Source organism: Sardina pilchardus, chromosome 19, assembly GCF_963854185.1.
Source record: "Sardina pilchardus chromosome 19, fSarPil1.1, whole genome shotgun sequence".
Taxonomy (NCBI): domain Eukaryota; kingdom Metazoa; phylum Chordata; class Actinopteri; order Clupeiformes; family Clupeidae; genus Sardina; species Sardina pilchardus.
Genome location: NC_085012.1, coordinates 6,998,485 through 7,023,323, shown reverse-complemented (window position 1 = coordinate 7,023,323; position 24,839 = coordinate 6,998,485). Strand labels below are relative to the sequence as shown.

At 43.7% G+C, this 24,839-nt stretch overlaps 1 protein-coding gene across 2 annotated transcripts; it reads left to right on the top strand.

The window, feature by feature from the left end:
• The first annotated feature begins 404 nt into the window (after positions 1 to 404).
• On the top strand, positions 405 to 24,839 carry wdr37 (WD repeat domain 37). Of its 2 annotated transcripts, XM_062520869.1 has the most exons (15): positions 408 to 565; positions 1,403 to 1,508; positions 1,940 to 2,118; positions 5,934 to 6,030; positions 6,232 to 6,327; positions 6,875 to 6,939; positions 10,696 to 10,831; positions 12,323 to 12,394; positions 12,513 to 12,557; positions 13,173 to 13,249; positions 13,610 to 13,844; positions 14,313 to 14,454; positions 19,727 to 19,861; positions 20,497 to 20,611; positions 22,154 to 24,839. In XM_062520869.1, exons 3-15 carry the CDS (start codon positions 1,981 to 1,983, stop codon positions 22,283 to 22,285), a joined length of 1,485 nt encoding a protein of 494 aa, XP_062376853.1. In that variant the 5' UTR covers positions 408 to 565; positions 1,403 to 1,508; positions 1,940 to 1,980; the 3' UTR covers positions 22,286 to 24,839. The 2 variants fall into 2 exon arrangements, with proteins under 2 accessions (XP_062376852.1, XP_062376853.1); XM_062520868.1 differs by lacking the exon at positions 1,403 to 1,508 and having other exon boundaries at positions 405 to 565.

Sequence of the window (24,839 nt, the reverse complement as noted above, 5' to 3'; positions counted from 1 at the left end):
AAAATGGTGGTGTTTGTAAAAGGAGTATTGTCATGCTCTGATCGATACAACATGGAATGGTGGGTGAGTCAGATTCAGGTAGTTGCTTACAGAGTTGGCTCAAAACTATGCATGTAGGAAAGCATGTATATTTTGGACTTAATAGTTAATAAATGTGATCAGACCATAACATTGACAGACTGCTTTACATTTCTTGTCACATACAATAACAGCAATTTGAATGGCATATAAACACCTTTCACACTCACTTCCTTAGCCAACTGAAGAAGTTTCATGTGAGCAAACACCTGTTGGTGCATTTCCATAGAGAGCATTAAATATTCATTACTTTCTGGTTTCCTATCTATGGTGTGGACTTTTATACTGACACCAAAATTATTTCATTAGCCGGAAGTGCCTGCTTGACAGTAGTTGTCGTCAAACTGGCTAGCTATCTTTGACGCCTTTTAGCTAGCTAACGTTAGTTCATCTGGAAAAATCGTGGAGGAGAAGCTATTCAGCTTTGAAGCCATTTTGGTTATCAGTGAACAGTGTAAAATAGCTGCCCAAATAAACGACATTCAATGTAAGTAGAGGAACCGAGCTTCAACACGTGAATGTTTCGTGTGATTAGCTCGATTAGCTTGTTAGCTTTTCGTGACTCCTCGTTTAGGGTAACCAGCTAGCTAAACAGCTGACCTGCCAAACACGGCCATTGCAATATGCCAGAACTGTGTCGTTCAGCAGAAAGCTAACTACTTTAACGCTAACCCTGATCTATACTGCAAACATGGTTGGCTATGTACGTAGCCTTTCAAGATCTGCAAGGATATAATAGCAAACGAGAGAACGGCTTGTTACAGTTTCTGACCTTGCACTCAACTAAATAAATGCTTGATAGCTGGGAACGTGTGCAACATCGAATTTTTTCAAGCGCAAGGGTAACTAGCTTCCGAGACCTAGACATTCTCTGGTAAACGTTAATTGCAATAACGTCGGTTTTAGGCTCGACGTTATCCTTCGCCAGGCCGCATACTACATGAAAAGGGAGTTTGAAGCTGACTAGTGTCCGTGACTAGACATAAAGCAGCGTCAGATTAAAGTAGAACTCCTGGCGGGTTTAAACAGTAGGAAAAGGGAAATGTTAGCTACCTGACTAATAAGGGTAAACGGGCTCGGGTACATGACATGCTGTCATATGACATGCGTAACGTTAGCGTGCTCAGTGTTGTTTGACAGGTTTGCTGTCATTTTGATCTTTGAGCTTAGCATTTCCCTGTTTGTTTATTTGTGTCTGAGCGAGGGTTGTTCGATGTGTGTTTTGGTTGTTCGAAAGCCTTTAGACAGATACCGTCGATTATTCATGTTTTGGGTTTCTGCATCTAATCTAGTCTAAACTTTTCGAACGTTTTCATTTGTTCAGTGGTGGAGAGGCGTCTGACCGACCACCTCACCGAGGCCTTCTCTGCTTCAGAGTCATTTATCCTGAAGATGCTTCTGCTTTGTCTAATCACTGCTCCTCACCGCTGGTACTTTATTTTGCTTTCACACATTTTATTTCAGTCACCACCATTTAACACATTTGTCACCAATCCATGCATGTTTGTTTCCCACCAGCTAAATTGTCTACGTCCTCATTCCCCTATGTGCAGTTTTTGTGAGCTGTGTTTTATTTTTTATTTTTTTTTATTTTGCAGTCTAAAATCCAACTCTCTTTCACAACTAGCCCCTACAATGTCTGCGGAGTCTGAAAAGACTGACCACAAGCCAAGCAATTTGTCCATATCATCAATAAGTGTTTCAGAATTAGGGCATTTTAAAAATAGAAAATGCTTGCATACTGACTGCATGGCTGTGCTGCTGAAGGCATGTATATAATTGCATGGCTCATTGTGATGGATGGGACTAGCAGCCAGAGGGAGACATCTCAGCAACTAGGTTGGATCTTGTGTTTACTCAGTTTCAGGTAGGAAGCTTGTGTGTCGACGTCACTGAGGAGGGATGCCTGTTGAAAGTGGAAACAGCGCAGCCGCCAGACAAGCCAAGCAGAAACGCAAGTCGCACAGCCTGTCCATACGGCGAACTAACAGCACCGAGCAGGATCGCCCTTCGGGTCACAGAGACATGCTGGAGGGACAGGTGAGGATTTACTCTTTACTCTTTCTTTGCCATACTACATGCTCACAGGCAGGCCAACTGTACTCACACAGGATATGTGATCTGACTGATTTGGTTGACGGCATGGTACTGTAGAATGAAGCGAAAGAGTAAGTAAACACGTTGCACTGGTCTCTCTTCCACACATAACCACACAACCAGTTACAGGAAGAGAGGACGTGTTTTAAGTTTACTGAAGGCGGGCCCTGTTATATATAAAAATCTGTATCAGTAGCTATCATGGTGACAGTTGGATGGCAGTTATACAGCATTGAACCGGTTGAACAACATAGCTGACAATGTTTTGTGTGCATGAATATAGAGAAAAAGTATGAGGATTTCAGCCTGCTTCATTTAGGGTGACTGTGCTGTTACACAGATAAATGTGTGAACACATTCCTCAGGTTTATGTCTCCATCCTAGTCAAGATACTTATTCGTAAGTGAACCATTTCTTTGCTTCAGAAGCTTAGGCCTACAGGTAATTGTTAACCTAAGTATTGATGATTATCCTCATTGAATGATGTTGGGTCAATAAAAAACATAAGAATGGTTAACAGTTTAAACGATAACGATATTGACAGATGAGCTCTTGTGTTTGGAATTCAAATCCTCCAACATTTGGCCCTGTCTGCCACAGTGTTCTTTGTTGTGGTTTAATCATGAACTATCCCTCATGCAAACTGGAAGGGTAATTCAGTGATAAACATAGCTGACAGTTGTCCAGATACATCCTCACCTATGAATTAGATATTGTGCAAAAGTGTTAACTATTCTATATCATTGCTCTTTAAACTTTAAATGGGAATGGTAGCCTAATTATAGCAGCTATTGTAAGTGACGGTTGATTGAAAAGCTGTCCATCAACAGAGTCTACACTGAGTGTGTAGTCATGCAAGCTAATGATTGGACAAAATGAACGTATGAGCTCATTTTGCTACATGGTGTGAACACGATGAATTCTGTGGTTAAACCACATGCTACCTGGAGAACTAGACAGCCGGCAAGCAAGTGTAATAAGAAAAAGTGAAAGGATTCATTCTCTGAAACAATAGAATTGGAATAGAATAGAACCAAACAATCTTGTCCAGACTTTACCTCTCCCAAGGCCTTTTGACACCACATTAATAATGTAATTTGGTGGTTTAATTGCTGACACTATGTTTGAGGTTGCACACGCACAGGCAGGGTTACAGGCACAGGCACAGGTGCAGTTTCACATACACAAGTGTGTCCCTCCACTGACCCATATTCAGTGAAGAAGAGTGACCAGGTCAGAGCCATTAGGCCTTTATAGAACAGCGGCTTTTCAGGGGTGGTTGCCTGGGGCCCTTGGAGTTCTCGTGAGAGCTCAATTTGAATTGTGTCTGAATTCTGAAAGATACTCTGGCAATGAGCAATGATGCACGTTACTTCTACCACTTGCATCTGCGGGACCAATCAAATTGATGTATCCGATATAGGCGAGCTAAACTGATTACGACAGCGCTGCAACGTTGGAAGTCAGTAAACATTGATCATCATGTGTTATCCAATGGCGTCGAAGTCAGGAATCAGTCAGGGTAAACATTGGTCGTAGTGTTATCCAATTGCTTGCAGTGAGATTTTCAAATGCATGCTTGGTGCCGGCCGCCCCTCGGGTTGGGCCATTACATTATTCGTGGCCAGAACCTTAATCTTTCAGATTACAAGCGTCTGGATTTTCCAGGCTACCAAGCCACAGTCTGAGCATGGGCACTCTGACCAATTGATGTAGCACTTAACAGCACAGACAGCATGTATTTTGTCTCATTTTGTTGCAAACAACGAATGTAGTTAAGTCATTTTCCCAGACTTGTGATCATACTATTTCAAATTCAGGAAGATGATCCAGTGCAAGATGAGTAACTTGTAGGTTGTTCACACACACAATACACTCCCTAACCTCAAGTTTCTTGGAAACTTTAATGATACTTTTCTTGAGAACTTTAGTCATCCAATGGAACACATGGAACTGGTTATATTGCCCTGCATCATTGCTCAATCTGGGCATGCATTGATGATGTCAGAGACTTATCCCTTTTTGCCGCTTGACAAGTTTAGTTGTGACTTTTTGAGTGCATCTCTGATAGAGTATTTAGAGATGAGATGATGAGATTTAACAGGCAGGTCAGCTGTTGCACTCAAACATTGTCCACTGAATCAACACAGTCAGTCTATTGATGAAGGAATAGATTGAATGGCAGATACAGAAGGTTTGCGAAGTGTTATGCTCCATACAGTATTTTATTTTGATACATGGTGTGGCTAATGTTTCCTTTGTAGTTTACTTTGATACACTTAAAATTATGGCATTTGATATTCTATTGAATAAATGTGTTTTTTCATTTTTGACAGTACTTAGTGACTTTCAGAATCAGAGATTTTCCTTTAAGCTATCAGCATCAACCCTCCACTTTACTTAACACACATACATAGGCCTACTGCACAACTACTGTATGTAGCCTGCCAGCTAGCTAACAATACACTCAACACCAACTTATGTACATCTGGGTGTAAAGCTGCGCTTGAGGCTGCGCAGATGCGCAACTGGAAAAAAAAAAGTTTGCCTCCTCACCGTCACAGCGCCATCGACTGGCCTGGCATATGCTCTACAGCACTTTCAGTTGGTATCACCTCTGTGTGTGGATGCAGTTTTTTTTTCTTTTTTACCGGTGTCGTTAAAGGTATGAAAGTGGTAAGAAACACTATATCCATTGGTTTTGTGTGCCCGTGGCCTTAGTCTTTATGTCGTTATGTGGGGTAGCCAGGGAGTTCTTGACATCAGCTCATGATTGAGTTGCTTTGTGAAAATGAATGCTAGGAGTGGAGCCATCCCCCCTCCCTTTGTGTTGTGTATTTACATGTGGCTTTGACAGACTAGAGAGTTGTGAGCCACACTTAGTTATGCAGGGCTCTGAGTGTGGAGGTGTAGATGTTGACGAGTTTACACAGTAGAGTGAGCAGTGTAATAATCATTTGAAATGACCTTTTTTGTCTTTAGTTCAGTGAGTTGTTTTCACTGCAGACTGCTTTTCTTTACCTAGTCTTAATCTTGCTGAAATCTGGGAGCTACATAGTCTTAAGCATGGAGGTAAGTTTATGAAGTAGGATTGCTTTGTGTTTTAATGTTGTAGAACATCATCTAATTGTGGCAACAGTTAGTGATGTAGTTTCCCTAGTATAGTAGAATTATATCCCTGTGAAATAGCCAATATTAAATATAGTAGGCTTATTTATGGAATAGGCACCTGGAATTGATGTAGAAGGTAATTATAAAATGGCTGTATGCTAGACAATGCTCCTTTGCTCACCCTTGCTGAATTCATAGGGGAATAGCCCAGTAGTTATTTTATTGTTAGGATAATCTGGTAAACATATGCTTGTTGCTTTGGAAACTCCTTTCATGGTATTCATGGAATGGTAACAGGGAATTACTGTGGTAGAAATTCTTGCTTATGTTATCTAACATATGTCTAAGAATGTAGTGTTTTTGCTCAGTTTATTTAATTGTTTTATTGTGTCAATAAACCGTCGTAGTACCGCCAGTGAAGATCTCCACACTGCTGGTAGATACAACTTTACTTTCACCACCACCACACAGTTAACAGGCCCACTTCTGCTGCGGTTATCCATTGTTTCCTTATTGCAGTAGTTCCACATACGTTGGTGGTTTGATATGAAGCAATATTGCTTTAATAACCAGATGGCCTGTGTTGTTTATCTTGACTGTGTATTGCACTGTACATTACACATTGTAAACTAAACTCTTCTCTGTAGGACTCCAAGTTGCCCCTATCCTTGAGGAGTAACCTACTGGACCTTTTTGGACAGATAGAGCGTGAATTTGAAAACCTCTACATTGAAAACATAGAATGTAAGTGTTGAAAGGTTGGCCCCAGTACTGCTAAAGTCCACATCTACAGTAAAGAACGCTCACCATTGTTGTTCACAGTTTTTTTCAACTGTTTCTTTTTCTTAAACTACACCTCATTTTGTAATGGTGTGTAATATTGGTGAGGTTTGAGATAGATGTCTTGACTGCTTATGATATGTTGTTGGAATGTTTTGTCTGCAGTGCGACGAGAAATTGATTCACTCAATGAACGCCTGACTGGTGAGGGACAGGCAGTGGATGGAGGAGACCTTACCAAAGGAGCTCTGAAAACCAAAGGTAAACTCTTCCAATGTTTCTGGATTTCTGCAACATAGTTTTGTCTATTTGAAGACACAAGTGTTGAAACGTTAGTCTGTTTGCACCAATAAAAGACTGCAAGTGAGATCAGTGTGCTCCAGTTTCCTTCCTATATGATTTAGTCTATTTGATTTTAAATGTTTGCTTTTTTTTTGGCAGAGTTTTGGTGCAAAATAAATTACTTGCTTGAACATTCCTTATTTGCAGAGCTGTGACTGCCTATTCACATGCAAACATCACACTTAATTACCAGGTTGTTTAATTAAAGATTTAGCTGAGCTGAATGAGCTTAATGAACTAGCTGTTTGTATGTTTACTACTAGTTTTGTCAAACCATAAATCGTATTGGGGTGGTGATCGTGAGGGTGCAGAAGTGTTGGGATGAGCTCTCAGATATGACCAGTTAAAAGGTCCTGGTGATTATAATGGAATTCTGCTCACCCCTCTTGAATGATGACGATCACCGATGGGTTATTTTTTTCTGTTTTTATCTAATAATCACTTCATTCTTGATTTGTTTACGCAGCCAGCCATAGCACAAGCCAGCTCTCCCAGAAACTCAAGACCACATACAAGGCTTCCACAAGCAAGGTATGTTTAAGAGTGCATAACAAATGTCCCCTTGACTGTGAAATTGAGACACATTGTTCTGGGTCTGTCCGTGTGTCAGGGGCCCTTTGATGTACAGTATAGCCCACTGCCAGGCCGCATTAGGAAGGCTATCAGTGGGTCCCATAACTAGTCCAAATTGTTTGAAGTTGTCCTCGGCTATGTGGGACTACTTTGCCATCATAAGTGACTGGCTGGAAATAAGCAGTGGTGCTGCTCATGCTTCATGAAACTGTAATCCTGTTTGTCCCTTAAGTCTGATCCTCCAGTGTGTTCGCTTGCCCTTGTCCATGTGTAGAACTTAATGCTTTGAGATGTTTGCCAAGTCTTTGTATAAGGAAGCTTAGTATGATGACATCACTCATGCTCAGTGAAAGAATGTTCTGTGCTGCTCACACAAGAAGAAGTAGAAGTTGAGTAAGAAATTGGTGACAATAATGTGCTAGGTTCTAAGATGAAAACTCAAGATTAGTCATTCATTTAGGATGTTTATTTCTCATCAGGAAGATGATGTTTTGTACTGCTGATGTCATCTTACTGTAATTGTCTATGCCTGCAGAGTGGTTTGCTGGTATAGAAATTGATCAATTCATTGCATAGCTCTTGGATTATATGAACGGATGTTCTGCAGCAGGCTTTTGAATTCCTATAAGGAATTACAGATGTGTTGTGCAACCAGCGCAGCAACTGTAGCAGTTTGTCATGGCTGTGTACCATTTCAGTTGCATGCAGGTTCACCACAGGTCTTCTCTTGCCATGTCATCTTCCATTATTTCTAAACTCTGAAATTTCTTTCGTCGCTCACTTTTCTTTTCTCTCATTATTAGGACACTTTTTGATCCAAGTACATTTAAAATTGCTCTTTCTTTCTCACTCTTGACAATTTTCTAGCGCTCAAACTCTTTCCATGGCAAAGTAGGTGGACCACGCAACTTCAATGTGGGGAACTGGGAGTTGTGGGGTGGAGACTCATGGGTAATTTTTTCGCTTCACCTTTGTGCCCAAATGCATGCTCATGGCCGAGCGGGCAGGGTCTCTGGCGATCTCTGACCCCCCCTCCCCGCCCCCGCCCCCTGGCTTCTAAAGATTAGGAACACACAAGTAGTGTACAGTATTTAGCTTCAGCGTTAGTTTTTTTTTTTCCCCTGTTAAGAGCTTTTGCAAAGAAAAAAAAAAAAATACACTGAAGTAACAGACTTCAGTTGTACAGGCTCTTAAGTAAACAACAAATGTTGCGCCACTTTCTTGCGACCTTTCAATTTAGGTATGTTGTGCTGTTGTGCTTGCTTCATCAATAACCACTGACATGCATAGGCATTTGCAGCTTGTGTTTCTTTGCTCTTTGCTCATGTCCTAGTTGAAATAAAGTTCATTTAAACATCTAGGTGCCATTTCCTCTGTGACCTGTGTGTAGTTGCACCCAGCGTTGCCCACCGGCCTACTGGACAGTAAAAACAGTTTTGGGTGGACAGAGACAGTACACACACACACACACACACACACACACACACACACACACACACACACACACACTCAGAGACTATGGCTTTTCTCTTTGTTTTTACCATATCATAGCTTGTGGTGCAAAACCTTGGATATCACGTCTTGTTGATTTTTTTAAGTGTTTTGGGAACAGGAGACAATTTGCTTGTGTGGCCTGATTTTGGGATGGCTGAACGAGTTGACTTTCTGCATATGGTTTGTCTGTTACTGGATTCCTTCACTGTTACGGTTTCAAGCAGGTGCTTTTATGGAGTTCAGCTCAGCTCAGCTCAGCTCAATTGCTTCAGTCATTGCAAATGATAGGCTATTTCTTGTAGGCTATACAGTATCTTATTTTGATCCATGTTATGTTTTCATAGCCAGCCGGCCATACAAGCCTGTAGCCTATTGACCATGTAGTGTAACAGTTGTTTTTAAAACATTATTGCTATATTGTGCCAGCATACCTTGAGTTATTGAGTACCTTGAATTATTTTGTGAAGTTTCTTTTGACATGGTTCGTGAAATACAAGGTTTTGCACCCAGTGATGGTATTACCTCAAATATGGCATTAGTGCTTAAAGCTTGTCATAGCCTGCATATGCTGCTTTCTAAATACTCTATTCAGGCAACCTTTCAAGTTTCAAACAAACCAATCACAGATATACTTTCACCATGAATTAGATGTTGGTTGAGCTTTGGTATGGTTGGTACACATTCTGTGGTATACGTTTTTAAATCTGATATTTATGATATTTCAGAGTAACTTTTAAAACTACAGTATGTACTTTTGGAACGTCATGGTTGACTGTATGAGTATGTTCTCCCTCCAGCCTTTAGTTTGAACTCTTCCCCACAGCCCAGTTTTTCTACCGTCATATTCATCAACACATTTTCATTTTGTTTCTTCTACATGTGCATGTACAGTAGGTCCCTACTGCATGTGGCTTTTCCACACTATGCACCAGGATTATTATGGGTTGTAGTATCAATATAATTGTTGAACTTGAACATTAAGTGCTCATTTGTGTTCAGAGTTGTATGTCCTCTGTGATGAGTGTTTTAATGGGAAAACATTCTCCACGTGGGGCCATTAAAGTAGGCAAACCGATGGGAGGAGTGTGTATAAAAGGGGATAATGAATAGGTCAGTGATCATGTGTGTATGCTAGCTTTAATTAGGAATGGGGGGGGGGGGGGGTCAGAAAGAGCTACATTTTGCATAATGATTTTCAAATGATCTTTCGCAATAAAATGTCATAATGTTTGTCAGAGGTCGGTGAAATAGTGTTCGATCAGCTTTGGCAATGGCTGAACTGAATATGGTTTTCCCCACTGCCACTGAAACAATATTATTTGCAACAAGTGCCCTATTATGCTTATCTGCAGTTGCTCCTCTGCACTGGCTTGTTTGCTCAATAGTGTCATTTAAAAGAATGTCTCTCTTTGGAAATGTACTGTACTGCTCTCAATACTTCAGGCATTGCCTTTGTATTCAATTCTGTTCCCTGTCTCGAGTGAATAGAATTTCTGCGGTTGTTCATTTGCTGAATTTGTATTTGTGTATTATGGTTTGAATTTCGAAGGAATTATGTTAAATGTATTGTGATGTTTTGGTCATTTGTTTCCCCCCCCCCCCACATAATCTGGCTTCTTGGTTCTAGTTGTACTTTTATTGCTGGTTCTCGTTGCTTTTTTTAAAATTATGACTTCATGACATTTTTTGTATGAAATGCGTTACATATTATGTTATTGTTTACACTGGCAGCCTTTCCCTGGCTTCTGCTTCTAAATGATGAAGTGCGAGTGTGTGTGTGTGTGTGTGTGTGTGCGTGCGTGCGAGCGTGCGTGTGTGTGTGTGTGTGTGTGTGTGTGTGTGTGTGTGTGTGTGTGTGTGTGTGTGTGTGTGTGTGTGTGTGTGTGTGTGTGTGTGTGTGTGTGTGTGTGTGTGTGTGTGTGTGTGTGTGTGTGTGTGTGTGTGTGTGTGTGTGTGTGTGTGTGTGTGTGTGTGTGTGTGTGTGTGTGTGTGTTTCAGCCAGCATTTATCAGCACAGGACCATGCAAACCTGTGCTGCCTGCTTTACTGCTTGGTTATCATTGTTTAACTTTAGCTCCAGCTGCGTACTGTATGTGTGCGTGACAGAGAGGTAGAAAGAGAGAGAGAAAGTGAAAGAGAGAGAGCGAGAAAGGTACTTGCATCTTGGTCTCTACTGGTGTGTTCTTGGGGCCCTGTTTACAGAACTGCTTTCCTCCACAGATCGTCTCCAGTTTCAAAGCCACCACATCCCGTGCCGTTTGTCAGCTGGTGAAGGAGTACGTGGGCCACAGAGATGGCATCTGGGACCTGGCCGTTACCCGCTCCCACCCCGTGGTGCTGGGCACTGCATCTGCAGGTAGAAGGCCTTCAGCAGGGCATCACTAGGGGTGCCTCTCATTCAGCGTTTATACGTCCTCCCTTCCTCCTCGGGCCTCGATCCTCACTGATCTACATAAAGAATGATGGGGCGGCAACAATGGGATAGTCTATCCCGTTTTAGTTATAGATCAGTGGGAACGCCCCTCGAGGATCGAGAATCGAGGATCGAGGAGAGATGTTGAGAGGCACCCTAGGATTCGCAACAGCCAGGCAGTCTTTTCTTCAGTAGTGCATAACTAGGATTCACAATAGCCAGGCAATCTTTCCTTCAGTAGTGCATCACTACAGTAGGATTCACAATAAACAGGCAGTCTTTCCTTCAGTAGTGCATCACTAGGATTCACAATAACCAGGCAGTCTTTTCTTCAGTAGTGCATGACTGGGATTCACGATAACCAGGCAGTCTTTTCCTCAGTAGTGCATCACTAGGATTCACAATAACCAGGCAGTCTAAGTTCTGTGGGAATTTCAGATAATGTTTTTTTTAATTATCCATCATGGGTTTGGCATCTCTCATTCTGATTCAAGCATAACAATTAAAGTAATTCCTTTCTCCTGGACTAAATCTACATTAGCATTTTGAATGGAATTTCATGGGTTGGACAGTGGGTTTTGTTTACTAAAACGAGAAGGTTGTGAGGATTGACTGTTTTAGATCTGCTGTTTTATTAATAGGTGGTTTGGAAACACAAGGCATGTATGTTTAGACTATTGCCTCATAAGCTACATTTCCCAGCTGTGCAAACAAACAGGCTATGATTTCATTGTTTGAACTATGTGATTACTTGACGTTTTGTTAAAGGTGAATCATAGTTTTGGATGTACTGAGCTAGGCTATACTTGGTTATGATTGTTTATTTGGGGGGGTTCTGTCAGTCATCTATCAAAGGCATACTGTATGCATAACCCCAGGTGCTTCAGTTTGAAGGGTCTTTAAATGCCTGTTTTCTTAGGTTTGATAGAATACTCCACATCAAAATGTTGCAGCAAAATAGAGCCTAAAAAACCAACAAACGTCCTTATTAAGGTCGTACTGTTCTTGCAGCATGTTGCCTTTAGACAGGTGCTGCACCAGGAGAAAGTCATGTGATAGCCTTGGTTTTGAATGCTGTGGTCTGATATGTCATAACAGTCTCTGATGAGATACTGTGGTGAGCCAACATTAGGCTTGTCTCATTCAGGTCTCTGCAATATGTTGCTGTGTCTGATCAGTGTTTCTGCTGTGTCTTTTATTATGCTTCGGTGATTATGTTAGTACAAAACTGCAATGTCGATCATAATCAGCTTAGTCCGTATGAAGATGTAGGTATAAATAAAATATGTTGACTTTAAATTTAAACTAAAAGTGTTTTTTTTTTTTTTTTTGTAGAATATCCTTCAGGTTCATTTGTAATATCACTTGCATGTACATTAGCTGAGTCTGGTGTACCTGTAGCTGAGTCTGACTGATGTGCATGTGTGTTGTCAGATCACTGCGCCATGCTGTGGAGCATTGAGACTGGCAAGTGTCTTCTGAAGTATGCGGGCCATGCAGGTTCAGGTGAGTGCCTACAGTAGCTGTCCTCACACAGGAGCACTAACCACGTGAACGTTCCACTCTTGCATTCTTAGGATTCCATAGAAGAGGGTTTAATCAGTGTTTTTATTTTTATCTGCAGTGAACTCCATCAAGTTCCACCCCACAGAGCAAATGGCCCTGACAGGTAAGCTAGAACAGTGAATCTTTGGCTTTTTTCAGCAGTGCATGTTCAACATGGGACTTTATATGTTTGTAAAAGCTCTTGCTTTAAACCATTACTTTTAATATTTGGACATACTTGTTATACCGTTTACTGTTCTATCCACCTTATTTCAAATGAATGTGTGAGCTTCTGGTGAATCATCTCTGCATCCTCGTCAGTGTGGTTGCCTCTAGCTAAAATAGGAGCATTGTATTGGTGGAGGTGTTACTAGAATTCCTACATGATTAAGCCTGTGACTCAGTGTGCAGGTGAATACAGGTTAAACCCCCCACCTCCCATATGCCAGTGCAGTGAAAAACACAGAGGAGTATCAGCATACTTCTTACCATTGTATTTACACACACACACACACACACACACACACACACACACACACACACACACACACACACACACACACACACACACACACACACACACACACACACTCATACACACATGCAGGCATGAAAAAAAAAAATGAAAACTGGTGGAAACATTTAATTAGTGCTGTGAGATGCTTGGATAGCAGACTGTTTGTCTTGTGAAGTGAGCTTCTCAGTCCATCTGTGTGTGTGTGTCTATGTGTCTTGACAGCATCTGGAGATCAGACAGCACACATCTGGCGCTACATGGTCCAACTGCCTCTCCCTCAGCCTCCAGCAGACATCAGCGTGAGTGCTGTTCCTACCTGCCTGCCTCTACTCCCACTCTCGCCCCACTCTCCACATCTCCACATCTCTCACTCCCTCTCCGCCTGGAGCCCGGGACTCTCACTCTTTTAAATCGGATGGATAAAAGGCCTTGAAGCAAAATGGCTGCCTCCCTCGTTGCTTGTGTTGTAATTACAACAGAGAGGCTTGATGACAGGATGGCTGAGATTTTACAGGACCTCCTCTAACTTGAGCCCTCTTTCTCTCTCTCTTTCTCTCTCTCTCTCTCTCTCTCTCTTTCTCTCTCTCTCTCTCTCTCTCTCTCTCTCTCGCTCGCTGCGTGTGGCTGTGAACGCGCGGGGCCGCTGTGGCCTGCCGCAGGTGTCCTGTGACGACGACGTGGACTTCTCGGACAAGGACGAGGCGGACCCCGAGGGCGACGGGGTGAACGAGTGCCCGACGGTGCGCGTGGCCACCACTACCCTCAAGAGCCACCAGGGGGTGGTCATCGCCGCCGACTGGCTGGTTGGAGGGCGGCAGGTGGTCACTGCGTCCTGGGACCGCGCGGCCAACCTGTACGAGGTGGAGACCTCCGAGCTGGTCCACACTCTCACAGGTACAGTACTGCCACCGTTGCTTTCATGACCGGAAAAATACGTTGCGTTACTTGGCACACACACACAGCCCTTGTCAGATCCTGCTAGAATAGCAGAACGTCTATATTTTTGACTGGAGGACGTGATAAAGTGTCGCCACCAAACTGTACTGTACAAAATAATCACCACTCAAGAGTGGCTTGAAACGTTCTCCTTACTGTATCTACCACACACTCACAGGTTCTGCCACTGTAGCCTTCTCTCTTCCTTTCCTCCATTTCTATTGGTCCATTATCCTGTGTACTGATGGAAAATGGAGAGTTAGCTGTTTGCAGGCATATTCTTAGTACTGAGACCTTAGCCAGAGATGATATTTCTGCAACCATAGACTAGACAGCAGATCCTCTCTAATGGGTATCTTAATGACATCTAATGTTGACTGTTTGTGTGTGTGTGTGTGTGTGTGTGTGCGTGTGTGTGATGGGCAGGTCATGACCAGGAGCTGACCCACTGCTGCACACACCCCACCCAGAGACTGGTGGTGACCTCATCACGAGACACCACTTTCCGCCTGTGGGACTTCAGGGACCCATCCATCCACTCAGTGAATGTGTTTCAGGGGCACACCGAGTGAGTCTTACACACACACACACACACACACACACACACACACACACACACACACACACACACACACACACAGATAAGATAACATGCTTAGAATGACTCACCTTTGCATCTCAACTTTGATAAAACTCAACTGTATTGTTGAATGTTTCAATCCTGCGCTTCTTATGACCACCACCAGATGGCAGTGTCGTATCTCAGTTGCCAGAGCCGTATGTCAGTTGCGTACTGTATCGCTATTTCCCAATGTCTAAGCTTCAGCCTATGCTGACGAGTGGATTTTATCTCTTTATCTCTACTTCGACATCAAACAACACTGTTTTGTTCTTCTCTGGAGTTGCCAGAATTCCAATTCAGTTCCCTCCTTTTCCGTGTGGAACTGTAATTGGTCATTATCTGAAAGGACACCCCCACACGTGTGTGCGTGCACACATATGCTCATATGCACACCACAGGTTGCGTTAGCCAACTATTTTCTGTCACTGACAGATTTTTTTTTTTTTAACCAATGACGGAAAAATATGTTGCGTTACTTGGCCGCACAGCGATTGCCAGATCCTGCTAGAATATGCAGAACATCAACATTTCTGACTCAAGGACATAAATGGTGATAAAATGCTGCCACTAAACAGTTGATTACAAACTCACCTCTCAAAAGTGGCTTGAAACATTCTCCTTGTCTCCGCTCACACTTTATTTGGGCTCAACACTGGCATTTTTGCTCTTTGACTTGACCTAGTGGGCAAGTCGTGTCTGTCTTCATCATTCCTCTTGATAGTGTTATGATTGGTAATGAATGAACGAATGAATATTAAATGAAATTAAATGTTTTATTGTCATTAAAATAGAATGACGGCGTAGCTATTGATATGACGGGATTTGTACAACTCTGTCTGTCAGAATGACGGACTGAGGAAAAGTGTAATGTGACCTCCGATGCGCACACACACACACACACTCTCACACACACCCCCCTCGCCACTCTTGAGAAATGGCAGGCCTTTCACTGTCTTTTAACAGCGACTGCTCTTGAAGCCTGTTTGATTGGCGACGGATTACATGCTGCTCATTAAGTCCTCCGCCAAACATGTCTAATTCCTGTGGATTCTGGCGAGTAATGCTCTCCAATAGACAATCGTGCTAATGGGATTAGCCACCGCAGAGCTGTCCCCCCCCCCCCCCTCTCCTCGCCCCCCCCCACTCCTCACTCACTCACTGCACTGACACGAGTGTGTTGAGTCAATTACTCCTCCCTTACAAAAATGAAAGAAGGAGAGAAAGAATTAAGAAGGAAAGAAGAAAGACGTTTTTTTTTTTTTTTTGAAGGAAAGAGAAACGAGACAGTCGAGAGTTGAGATGCATGGGTATATTTGGGTGAGTTGTGCTGTGACACTTTTGAAAGCTACACACACATGCATGGATTCCTAGTGAGCGATGGTCACTTTTGACTGTGATGTTTCTGAACAGAAAGTCATTCACTTATTCCAGCTAAGATGAAGAAGCCCTATAGAAATTACCAGAACTTGAGGTATGGTCATTGCATTGCAGATATGCAGATATTGACCATTGGTTGATTTTTTTTGTTTGTTTTGTTTTTGTCATTGTGAGTTCATGGCCATAGCCTCATGGGTTAAAGTGATGAAAGACTGAACTTGTCACAGGCCAACTCTAGTTAGGTTCAGTAGTATTCTGACTTTCATATTAATTCGTCTGCACCAGAATGCTTTAATTATTTCCATTCTCTTGGTCAGCAGTACAGTAAAGGCTGTCAAATTATTATAAAATTAACTCATTAATCCCACAGTTTTGCTGTGATTAATTGTCTTTCATTTCTTCTTTATAAATAAGCTTTTCTGTAATGAATATTGAAATGTAATATCATGGAATTAATGTAAACAAGCAATTAACATATTATTGTTCTAGTTTTATTTTTTTAATTTGAACACAGATACTACACAGAACAAGCCAACAGATTTCCAATAAAAGATAGTTAGCTGGAAAGGGCGTTTTTTTTTTTTTTTTATCCACTATAACTAATCACAGATCAACCAGAACCAGTTGAATTTCAACAATGTCCACAATAGCCCATGTCAATCTGAAAAAAAGGAAGGAAACGGCCCTCACATGGAAGAGAGAGAGGGAGAATTCAAAGACCATTTTTGAACATGCTGTTTTTTCTCTTATCAAATGTTGGCTAGATTTGAAGTAGAACTAGCATGTGATACTAATAATGGGTGTGTTGGTTTTGGAACCATGGACTTCATTCTAGCTGTAGAACTGGGCTTAGTACAGCCTCGGAAAGTGAACGAGGTCGCTGTCGCCCGTGATTTTTTTTTCCTTTTGCAGATAATAGACTAGCTTATGCTTCTGTACCTGATTGAAAGTCAGAGCGAAGCCCTGGTGTGGCCACAGCTAGACAAGTCACACATAAGTGTACATAAAGGTTCTGGAATCTGTTGGTATTGAGGGCATTTGCTATTCTTAAACAGCCACTGAGATACTGCTAATTATTCAGAGTTAGTTTGAACTCTTAACATGACATACTGTAACACAAGCCACTTTCTGTAGCTAATGGTGGAATGACGGTAGTAGTAGTAGTAGCACACTCTTTCTCATAGTGCAGTTCCCTATAATCTGTAATGGCAGCAGCTGTATCAAGCTGATAATACCCATAATTACCTCTGTAATTAGCGTTTTTCAGTGTATAGGCCTGTTAATTAGTTGATACTTGGACGTAATCTGGTGATGTATCAGCAATCTGCGCGTTCAATATTTTCTTCAGTTTGGTTGAGGCATTGAGAGGCCAAGTGTAAAACAGTACGTATACCCAAGGTACTGCACCGCAGAGCAGTTGATCCGATGTGCAGGGCACATTTATTTAAGCCCGGTTTGGTTACCGTAAATACTGAAGTGGTCCCGTAGTTACCGTAAATACTGAAGTGGTCCCGTAGTTACCGTAAATACTGACGTGCACCCGGTTAGGTTGCCGTAAATACTGAAGTGCACCCGTAGGCTCCAGACAGGCTGATATTTCACTGATGAGGCCAAGTAATTACAGAGCCAGTCGTCGGGCAGAAGCAGCCTGGCAGCAGAAGGGAAAGGAAGGGAAGGGAAGGGAAGGGAAGGTGCGCCATCATACTGCTGCTCCGTCTCAGCACCCAGCGATGGGGCTCGTGCGCTAACAAGAGCAGGAGACCCGCTAAAGCTAAACTTGCAGGAGAGAGGGGAAGCCACACATTTGTGTGTGGTGTTTTTTTTCTTTTTTTTTTCTTTTTTTTTTTCTTTTTTTACTTCAAATGGCGTTTTTGTGTTTTTGTAATTTAACATATTTTTCATCACCTTTTTTCAGTTGTTCAGCTACATTGGTTGTATCATCTCTTATTTACTGTGTGGCCAAAACACAAACACAAGCACACACACACACACACACAACCTCAAACACACACACACACACACACACACACACACACACACACACAACCTCAAACACACACACACACACACACACACACACACACACACATACACACACACACACACACGGAAGTGATGCAGCCCTCCCCCAAGCCCGTCCTAATCACGCTGACCTTACTTGTCAAGGGGTCTCAAGGGGGGATGAAAATGGGTGTTGGAAAAAAAAGAAACACGAGTGTCATAATAAGATTTTTAATCAAGGTTTGAATTTATTAATCCTCTTTCTTTCTCTCTGCTGGACTGTACTGTGTGTGTGTGTGTGTGGTATTTTGGGGGTGGGGAGGAGGGGGATGTGCAGTGTCAGAAAGCATTTCCACGGTGCACCACAGATTTCTCCGCCCCGCATGAGAGCCTCTGTGTAAGGTCTGGCTCCTGGATGGGGGGGCGCTAGGAGGAGGAGGGGGGGGGGAGGGGCTCTCTCTCCAGTGCTGCTGCCACCCCAGCCCCTGGTTCAGAGCAGTTAATTAAAGCCTAATTTAATGTCAGTTTAAATGAAGGGGGAGGTAGCGAGCGCTCAGCGCACCGCACCGCCCGGCTCGCTTTACCAGCTCTCTCCTCTGGGCTAATCTCAATCAGCAGCTGGAACAGAACACCACAGCCAATCCCTCGGCTTTTTTTTATTTCATTATTAATATACTGTGTTCAACTGAGAAGAGTGGAGAAAAGATTGCAGGGGGAGGGGGGATTGACATCGGCAGCTGACATTATAAATGAGAGATATTAGGCTGTATTAAATGAATGTGTGTGACCTCCTTTAGTGTGTGTGTGTGTGTGTGTGTGTGAGCTGCAGTCTAAGGGAGCTGAGCGAGGGGTTTTCAGGAGTGTAAAAATCTGGCTGTGCTGTAAATTGTGGGTCAGTCTTGCTTTTCTTCATTTGGTGTTAAACTCACAGCTGGTTTTATACATTTTGGAACGGAAATACATAGAGAAAATGAAGAGACCACTGCACATTTTCCTGATGTCATCTTGTGGTTACCGAGTGACACTCGAATGACTTGATGGCCATATTCAAATTTAGATTTAGATTAGATTAGAAGTCTTTATCCCTTTGCGGTGGTCTCTTAATTTTGAATATGACCGTCAACTCATTGGAATGTTCTGTTACTCATCAACCGTAGGATGACAACAGAAGAATATGCAGTGGTCTTTCCGCGCAGTCTAAATGTAATGCCATTTTTCAGTGTTTCAAAAGTGAAACTTTGTCGGAAGCACAGGCACTAAATGGACAAAGTTCTACTCTCATTTTCTCGTCACGACAATCACACTTTTCCTGCACATCTGTTATCTCCGTTAGGGATCTGGAAGAGCCTGCATGTTAGCTCAGTGCGGGTCTATAGATTGATCTGCTGCGCAGGGCTGGGGCTTATGTCTCTTCCCTCTTTGTGTGGCTGTATGGATCGGCGCAAGGCAGTTTAGATAACCAAATCCCCCTGCTCATCATGCAGGGTTTATGAACATTTCTGACTGTTCCTGAGCCAGTCAGCCTTATTGATTGACTGAGGCCAGGGGTAAAGGCTGACCAATATGATGCAGCGAGCGAGATTGAGTTGTGAGATTGCACACAGATTTGTGTGTGTGTGTGTGTGTGTGTGTGTGTGTGAGGCAGAGGGTTTGTGTCATCTTTGATGACTTGTTTTTGAGGACGATGAAACTGCTGTCGTTTGTGCGTGTGTTTGTGTGTGTTTGTGTGTGTTTGTGTGTGTTTTTGTGTGTGTGTGTGTGTGTGTGTGTATATATATGTGTGTGTTGTTGTGTGTGGTTGTGTTGATGGACCCTCTGCTCTGGTGTGTGTGTCCCGCAGCACGGTGACGTCAGCCGTCTTCACGGCAGGAGATAACGTGGTGTCTGGAAGTGACGACCGCACGGTGAAGGTGTGGGATCTGAAGAACATGCGCTCGCCCATAGCCACCATCCGCACCGATTCAGCAGTCAACAGGTGACCAAGCACGAGTTTGATTACCTCTAGCATAAATCTATTTCTCAGAAAAAATCTGGTAACATATACAGGTACATCTAAAAAAAGATTGAATATCATGGAAAATTTTATTACACATGAAGTAAACTATTTCAAGCATTTTGTATGTTTTGATATTGATTATTGTAATGTTGATTATTATGGTTTATGCTCATGGAAATCATAAATTCAGCATCTCAAAATATTAGAAAAAAGACTGAAATGTCAACCTAAGACGAGCTCTCTAATCAGTTAATGTAGTCAAAACACAGACAATGGTTTCTTTCATATCGATCATCATGTCTGGACAGGGCAATGGACTTTTCCACGATATTCTTTTTTTTTTAGATTCCCCTCTAATGCATGAACCACACAGCTTTTGAAACTTCTGATTTGGGTCAGCTACTCACGCAGGACTTTTCAACACTGTTCCAGGCGTAGATTCAGACCCGATCAGAGTCTGATTGTTAGACAAAAAAGAAAAGCTCCAGTAGGTGACGTAGCGGAGTCAGTGGAGTGTTAATGGCAGGTGTCTGGGTGGGTGTTTGGGGAGCCGAGCGGTGCCTGTGAACAGTTTCCTGTGGGGAGTTTGACTCGGGGCTCTTGTCACTCCGCAGGATAAGTGTCTCCGCCACGCAGAGGATCATCGCACTCCCACACGACAACCGACAAGTCAGGCTGTTCGACATGACGGGAGTACGGCTCGCCAGACTGCCACGCAGCAACAGACAGGTGTGCCCCACACACACACACACACACACACACACACACACACACACACACACTCTCTTGCTCACTGGTGTGTTTCTCTCTCTGTCACTCTCTCTCTCGGTCTGTCTGTCTGTCTGTCACACACACACACACACACACTCTCTCGGTCTGTCTGTCTGTCTGTAAAACACACACACACACACACACACACACACACACACTCTCACGCCGTGACAGACAGAGTGAGGCTGGAAGAGCGAGCGAGTGAGTGGCCCAGAGAGAAAGCTGGAGTGGATAGCAGAGTGACTGCATTGAGAGTGAGAGTAAGCGTTGAGTGTGAACTTGTGCACACAAGAGCCGAAACGGAAGCTTGTTGAGAGAGGAAGTGTGAACGCTGGAGATGAGCACGAGGTGAGCGAAGAGTGTGAGCAGCCCGAGGAACTGGAGCCGGAATCTGTCTGTCTCTGGGTGCCTCTCAACCTCTCTCCTCGATCCTCGATGCTCGATCCTCCAGGCTCGTTCCCACTGATCTATAACTAACACTGGATAGACTATCCCATTGTTGCCGCCCCATCATTTTTTACGTAGATCAGTGGAGGTGGAAGGGAGGGAGGGAAGGGAGGATGTATAAAAGACTAAATGAGAGGCACCCTGCGTCTCTCTCTCTGTCTTTGCCCCTCCTCCTCCATCTCCTCTGTCTCCTGTCGCTCTCTCTCTCCTCTCCCTCTCTCTCTCTCTTTGCCCCTCCTCCTCCATCTCCCTCTCTCTCTCTCGCTCTCTTTCTCTCTCTCTCTCTCCCTCCTCCATCTCCTGTCTCTCTCTCTCTCTCTCTCTCTCTCTCTCCTCTCCCTCTCTCTCTCTCTCTCTCTTTGGCCCTCCTCCTCCATCTCCTCCGTCTCCTGTCTCTCTCTCTCTCTCTCCCTCCCTCCTCCGTCTCCTCCGTCTCCTCTCTCTCTCTCTCTCTCTCTCTCTCTCCTCTCCCTCTCTCTCTTTGGCCCTCCTCCTCCGTCTCCTCCATCTCCTGTCTCTCTCTCTCTCTCCCTCCTCCGTCTCGTCTCTCTCTCTCTCTCCCTCCCTCCTCCGTCTCCTGTCTCTCTCTCTCTCTCCTCTCCCTCTCTCTCTTTGGCCCTCCTCCTCCGTCTCCTCCATCTCCTGTCTCTCTCTTTCTCTCCCTCCTCCGTCTCGTCTCGTCTCTCTCTCTCTCTCCCTGTCCCTCCTCCGTCTCCTCCGTCTCCTGGTGGAGAGGGCCTGCTGCAGCTGCAGTCCCAGTGAGCCGTGCTGACGCTGCGGTGGTGGCTGCTGACTCCAGCACTATGCTGATGCCCAAGCTGATCTCTTCACCCTCTCAGCCTCCAGGGCCACTACACAGGCCACCGGCCGGCCCAGTGCCCTGCTCTCTCCGCCTCCCTGTGTTTGCATCTCAGATGGACCATTGATCTAACATTACCACATCAGCGAGTGCTGTTGTTGACCACATCATCCAGTGCTGTTGTTGTTGTTGTTGTTGTTGTTGTTGTTGTTGTTATTTACTTACAGGTTTATTTGTTGACTTGTTTTGAACAGGGCCACCGGCGCATGGTGTGCTGTTCCGTGTGGAACGAGGAGAACCAGGCCTGCAACCTCTTCACCTGCGGCTTCGACCGGCAAGCCATCGGCTGGAACATCAACATCCCCGCCCTCCTGCAGGAGAAGTGAGCTGGCGCCGCCGCCGCCACCACCACCGCTGCCACCACAGCAGCGCAGGCCTGCCGAGTGCCACCCACGGGTGCCCTCTCGCCCTCCCTTCTCTCTCTCTCTCTCTCTCTCTCTCTCTCTCTCTCTCTCTCTCTCTCTCTCTCTCTCTCGCATGCTGTTCATCCACGCCAGGGCACAGCCGCTCTCCCACCAACATGCTCACATTCACTCATTCATTCACTCACACACACGTGAGCGAAGCCTCATCCACAGTCTGCAGCCAAAACTGTGTAATGTAGGCTCATACGAAGACATTTACAATGTGTGTTTATGTGTGTGTGTGTGTGCGTGCGTGTGTTAGAAAGGAGTTTGTTTTCCTACAGGATGCTTCTCTCCAACTCATTTGATATCATCCTGTTTGGTTCTGTTACTGTTCTGGTCAGAGAATGGGAAATCTGTTCTTTACTTCCTGTAAGCTGTCTGAAGTAAAGCAGACAGCGAGGATCTCTGTTGTACTGCGCGTCCCGCGATAACTATTCAACTTGCATATCTGTCTTGTCGTCGACGTCACCGTGTGCCATCTACCCCAGTCCTGTTCACATGGGTGGGCTTATTGAGCAGATATGTCGGTGAGCACATTTACACGTCACCACAATTCCTGTTGAGTTGAAACACTTACATAAACAACAACAACAACAACAACAACATACTCAGACTTTGATGTACGTACATCCCTCGTGCTCTGTGGCCCATCTCTACAGACACGTCTGGACACTAATAGCAATCCATTGTGTTACCGTAAGCACTTCAGCGAGGTTGTGTTTGGGCTCTGTGGTGTCTTTTCAACACGTGTAGAATTGAGTTCTTTATGCTGTATTAGATTACTTGGCCGTTATAAGTAAACAGTGCTAGTGTATAAAGGATCATCTGTTGCTTAAGTGCCAGTTGGTGGAGTTTGTTCTTCTGAGCTCAATCAAACCAATTAACGTTCAGCTGTGAATATAGTCGTCTGCCTTGTCTTTTTGAGAAGGGACTTCACTAAAGCCTCCTCGAGAACAGTCGAGGAAGTAACTCTTTATTTTTAGATGGAGGCGGTGCAGTCAGTCAAGGTGTGTAATCCTGTGAAAACTACGCTCTAGGGCAAGACTCGCTGTGCAAGGAAACATGAGAGGGAAAGCAATGTTGGAAAGTAAGGAATGTTAATAGCATCCTCCCCATAGCAGAAAGTGTGTGTGTGTGTGTGTGTGTGTGTGTGTGTGTGTGGATAGTTTTGGTATGCCCTGAACAATCAAGCCTGCAGTCGTCGGGAGTTTGAGGGCAGACTTTTTAGAGCATGCTTAAGAAAGCTGTTGGACCAATCATGTGCCGGCTCACGATCACTGCAGAGTTCCAAATCTACAGTAGGCCGCTGTATAGAGTGAGTGGAATGGGATTGGACTCGTTGCACCGTTTATGCTACTGTTCACACCTTGTTGTTACACTGTGCCGGACAAGCAGTTTGATGTTTACCAATGTTTTATCACTGTTGAAATGCAATTCATGTAGAACTGGTCAAACACCGTATTTCCTGTATTAGAGCTAAAGCCTTAGCCCTGGGTGTCCAACTCAAGTTAATCAGCACAGATTTAAAGATTAAACATTAAAACTTGTTGTGCATGTTAGTCAGCGGTACGGCCTCTAGTTCAGGAGAGCTTTTTCGTGCCACAGCGTTAGCAGGCTGGCAGTTCATCTACCGTTTGTTCTGTGTTCATTCCCCACCGATTGTTTGTCATTGTAGATGTTTTGGAATAAAATGACATAATGTTCTCTGATGATGTCTCTCAGCCATGACTGTCATCGTCCAGCAGGTCAGATACTCATGTTAGAACGCCTTTCTCTTTAACATAGCGCTGTTATATCGGCAGCTTCTACACAGCAGTGTTTTATTTTTAGGGTATACTGTAGTCTGAAGCCAATTCACGTTTTGTTATTGATGGCAATTGTAGACATTGGTGACAAACTAGTCGGGCAGAGCACAGATCATTTTTTTTCTTCAATCTTCGCCAACAGGAATGTGATCGAACTATTTGTGCATCTTAATCTAAGTTGGGGTCGGGGTGAGAGATCTTCAGAAGACCATGTCTGATATTGTCACGTGCTTTCAGTGCTTTCTGTCATGGCGTCGTTTTCTGAGCCAGAATATCAGAGAATCAACCTCCAGTTCAGAGTCTTGATTTGTAGCATTATGGTAATACCAGTAGTCTCCACACAAGTAACACCAGTCTCCCAGTTTTTCTATTGTAAACTTTATGTTTTGATGGATGTGAGAAACGTGAAGATGTATGTTGTGGAAAACCTTGATGGTAAAACAATGTAAATATGTTAACCGAGCCTCATAGGGGCTCAGAAAATGAGTGGTTGTGTTGTATGTATCTGAAGTCAATTAAAAATATATAAATACATATTATCTGTTATACGAGCTGAATGTTGTACACAAGTGCAAACAGTGGCTTGTAAATTCCAATAAAATGTTTGCTTTTTGGACTGAGATAAGAGGTCATCATACCTGCAACAATTAAAATGACAAATGTTGCTC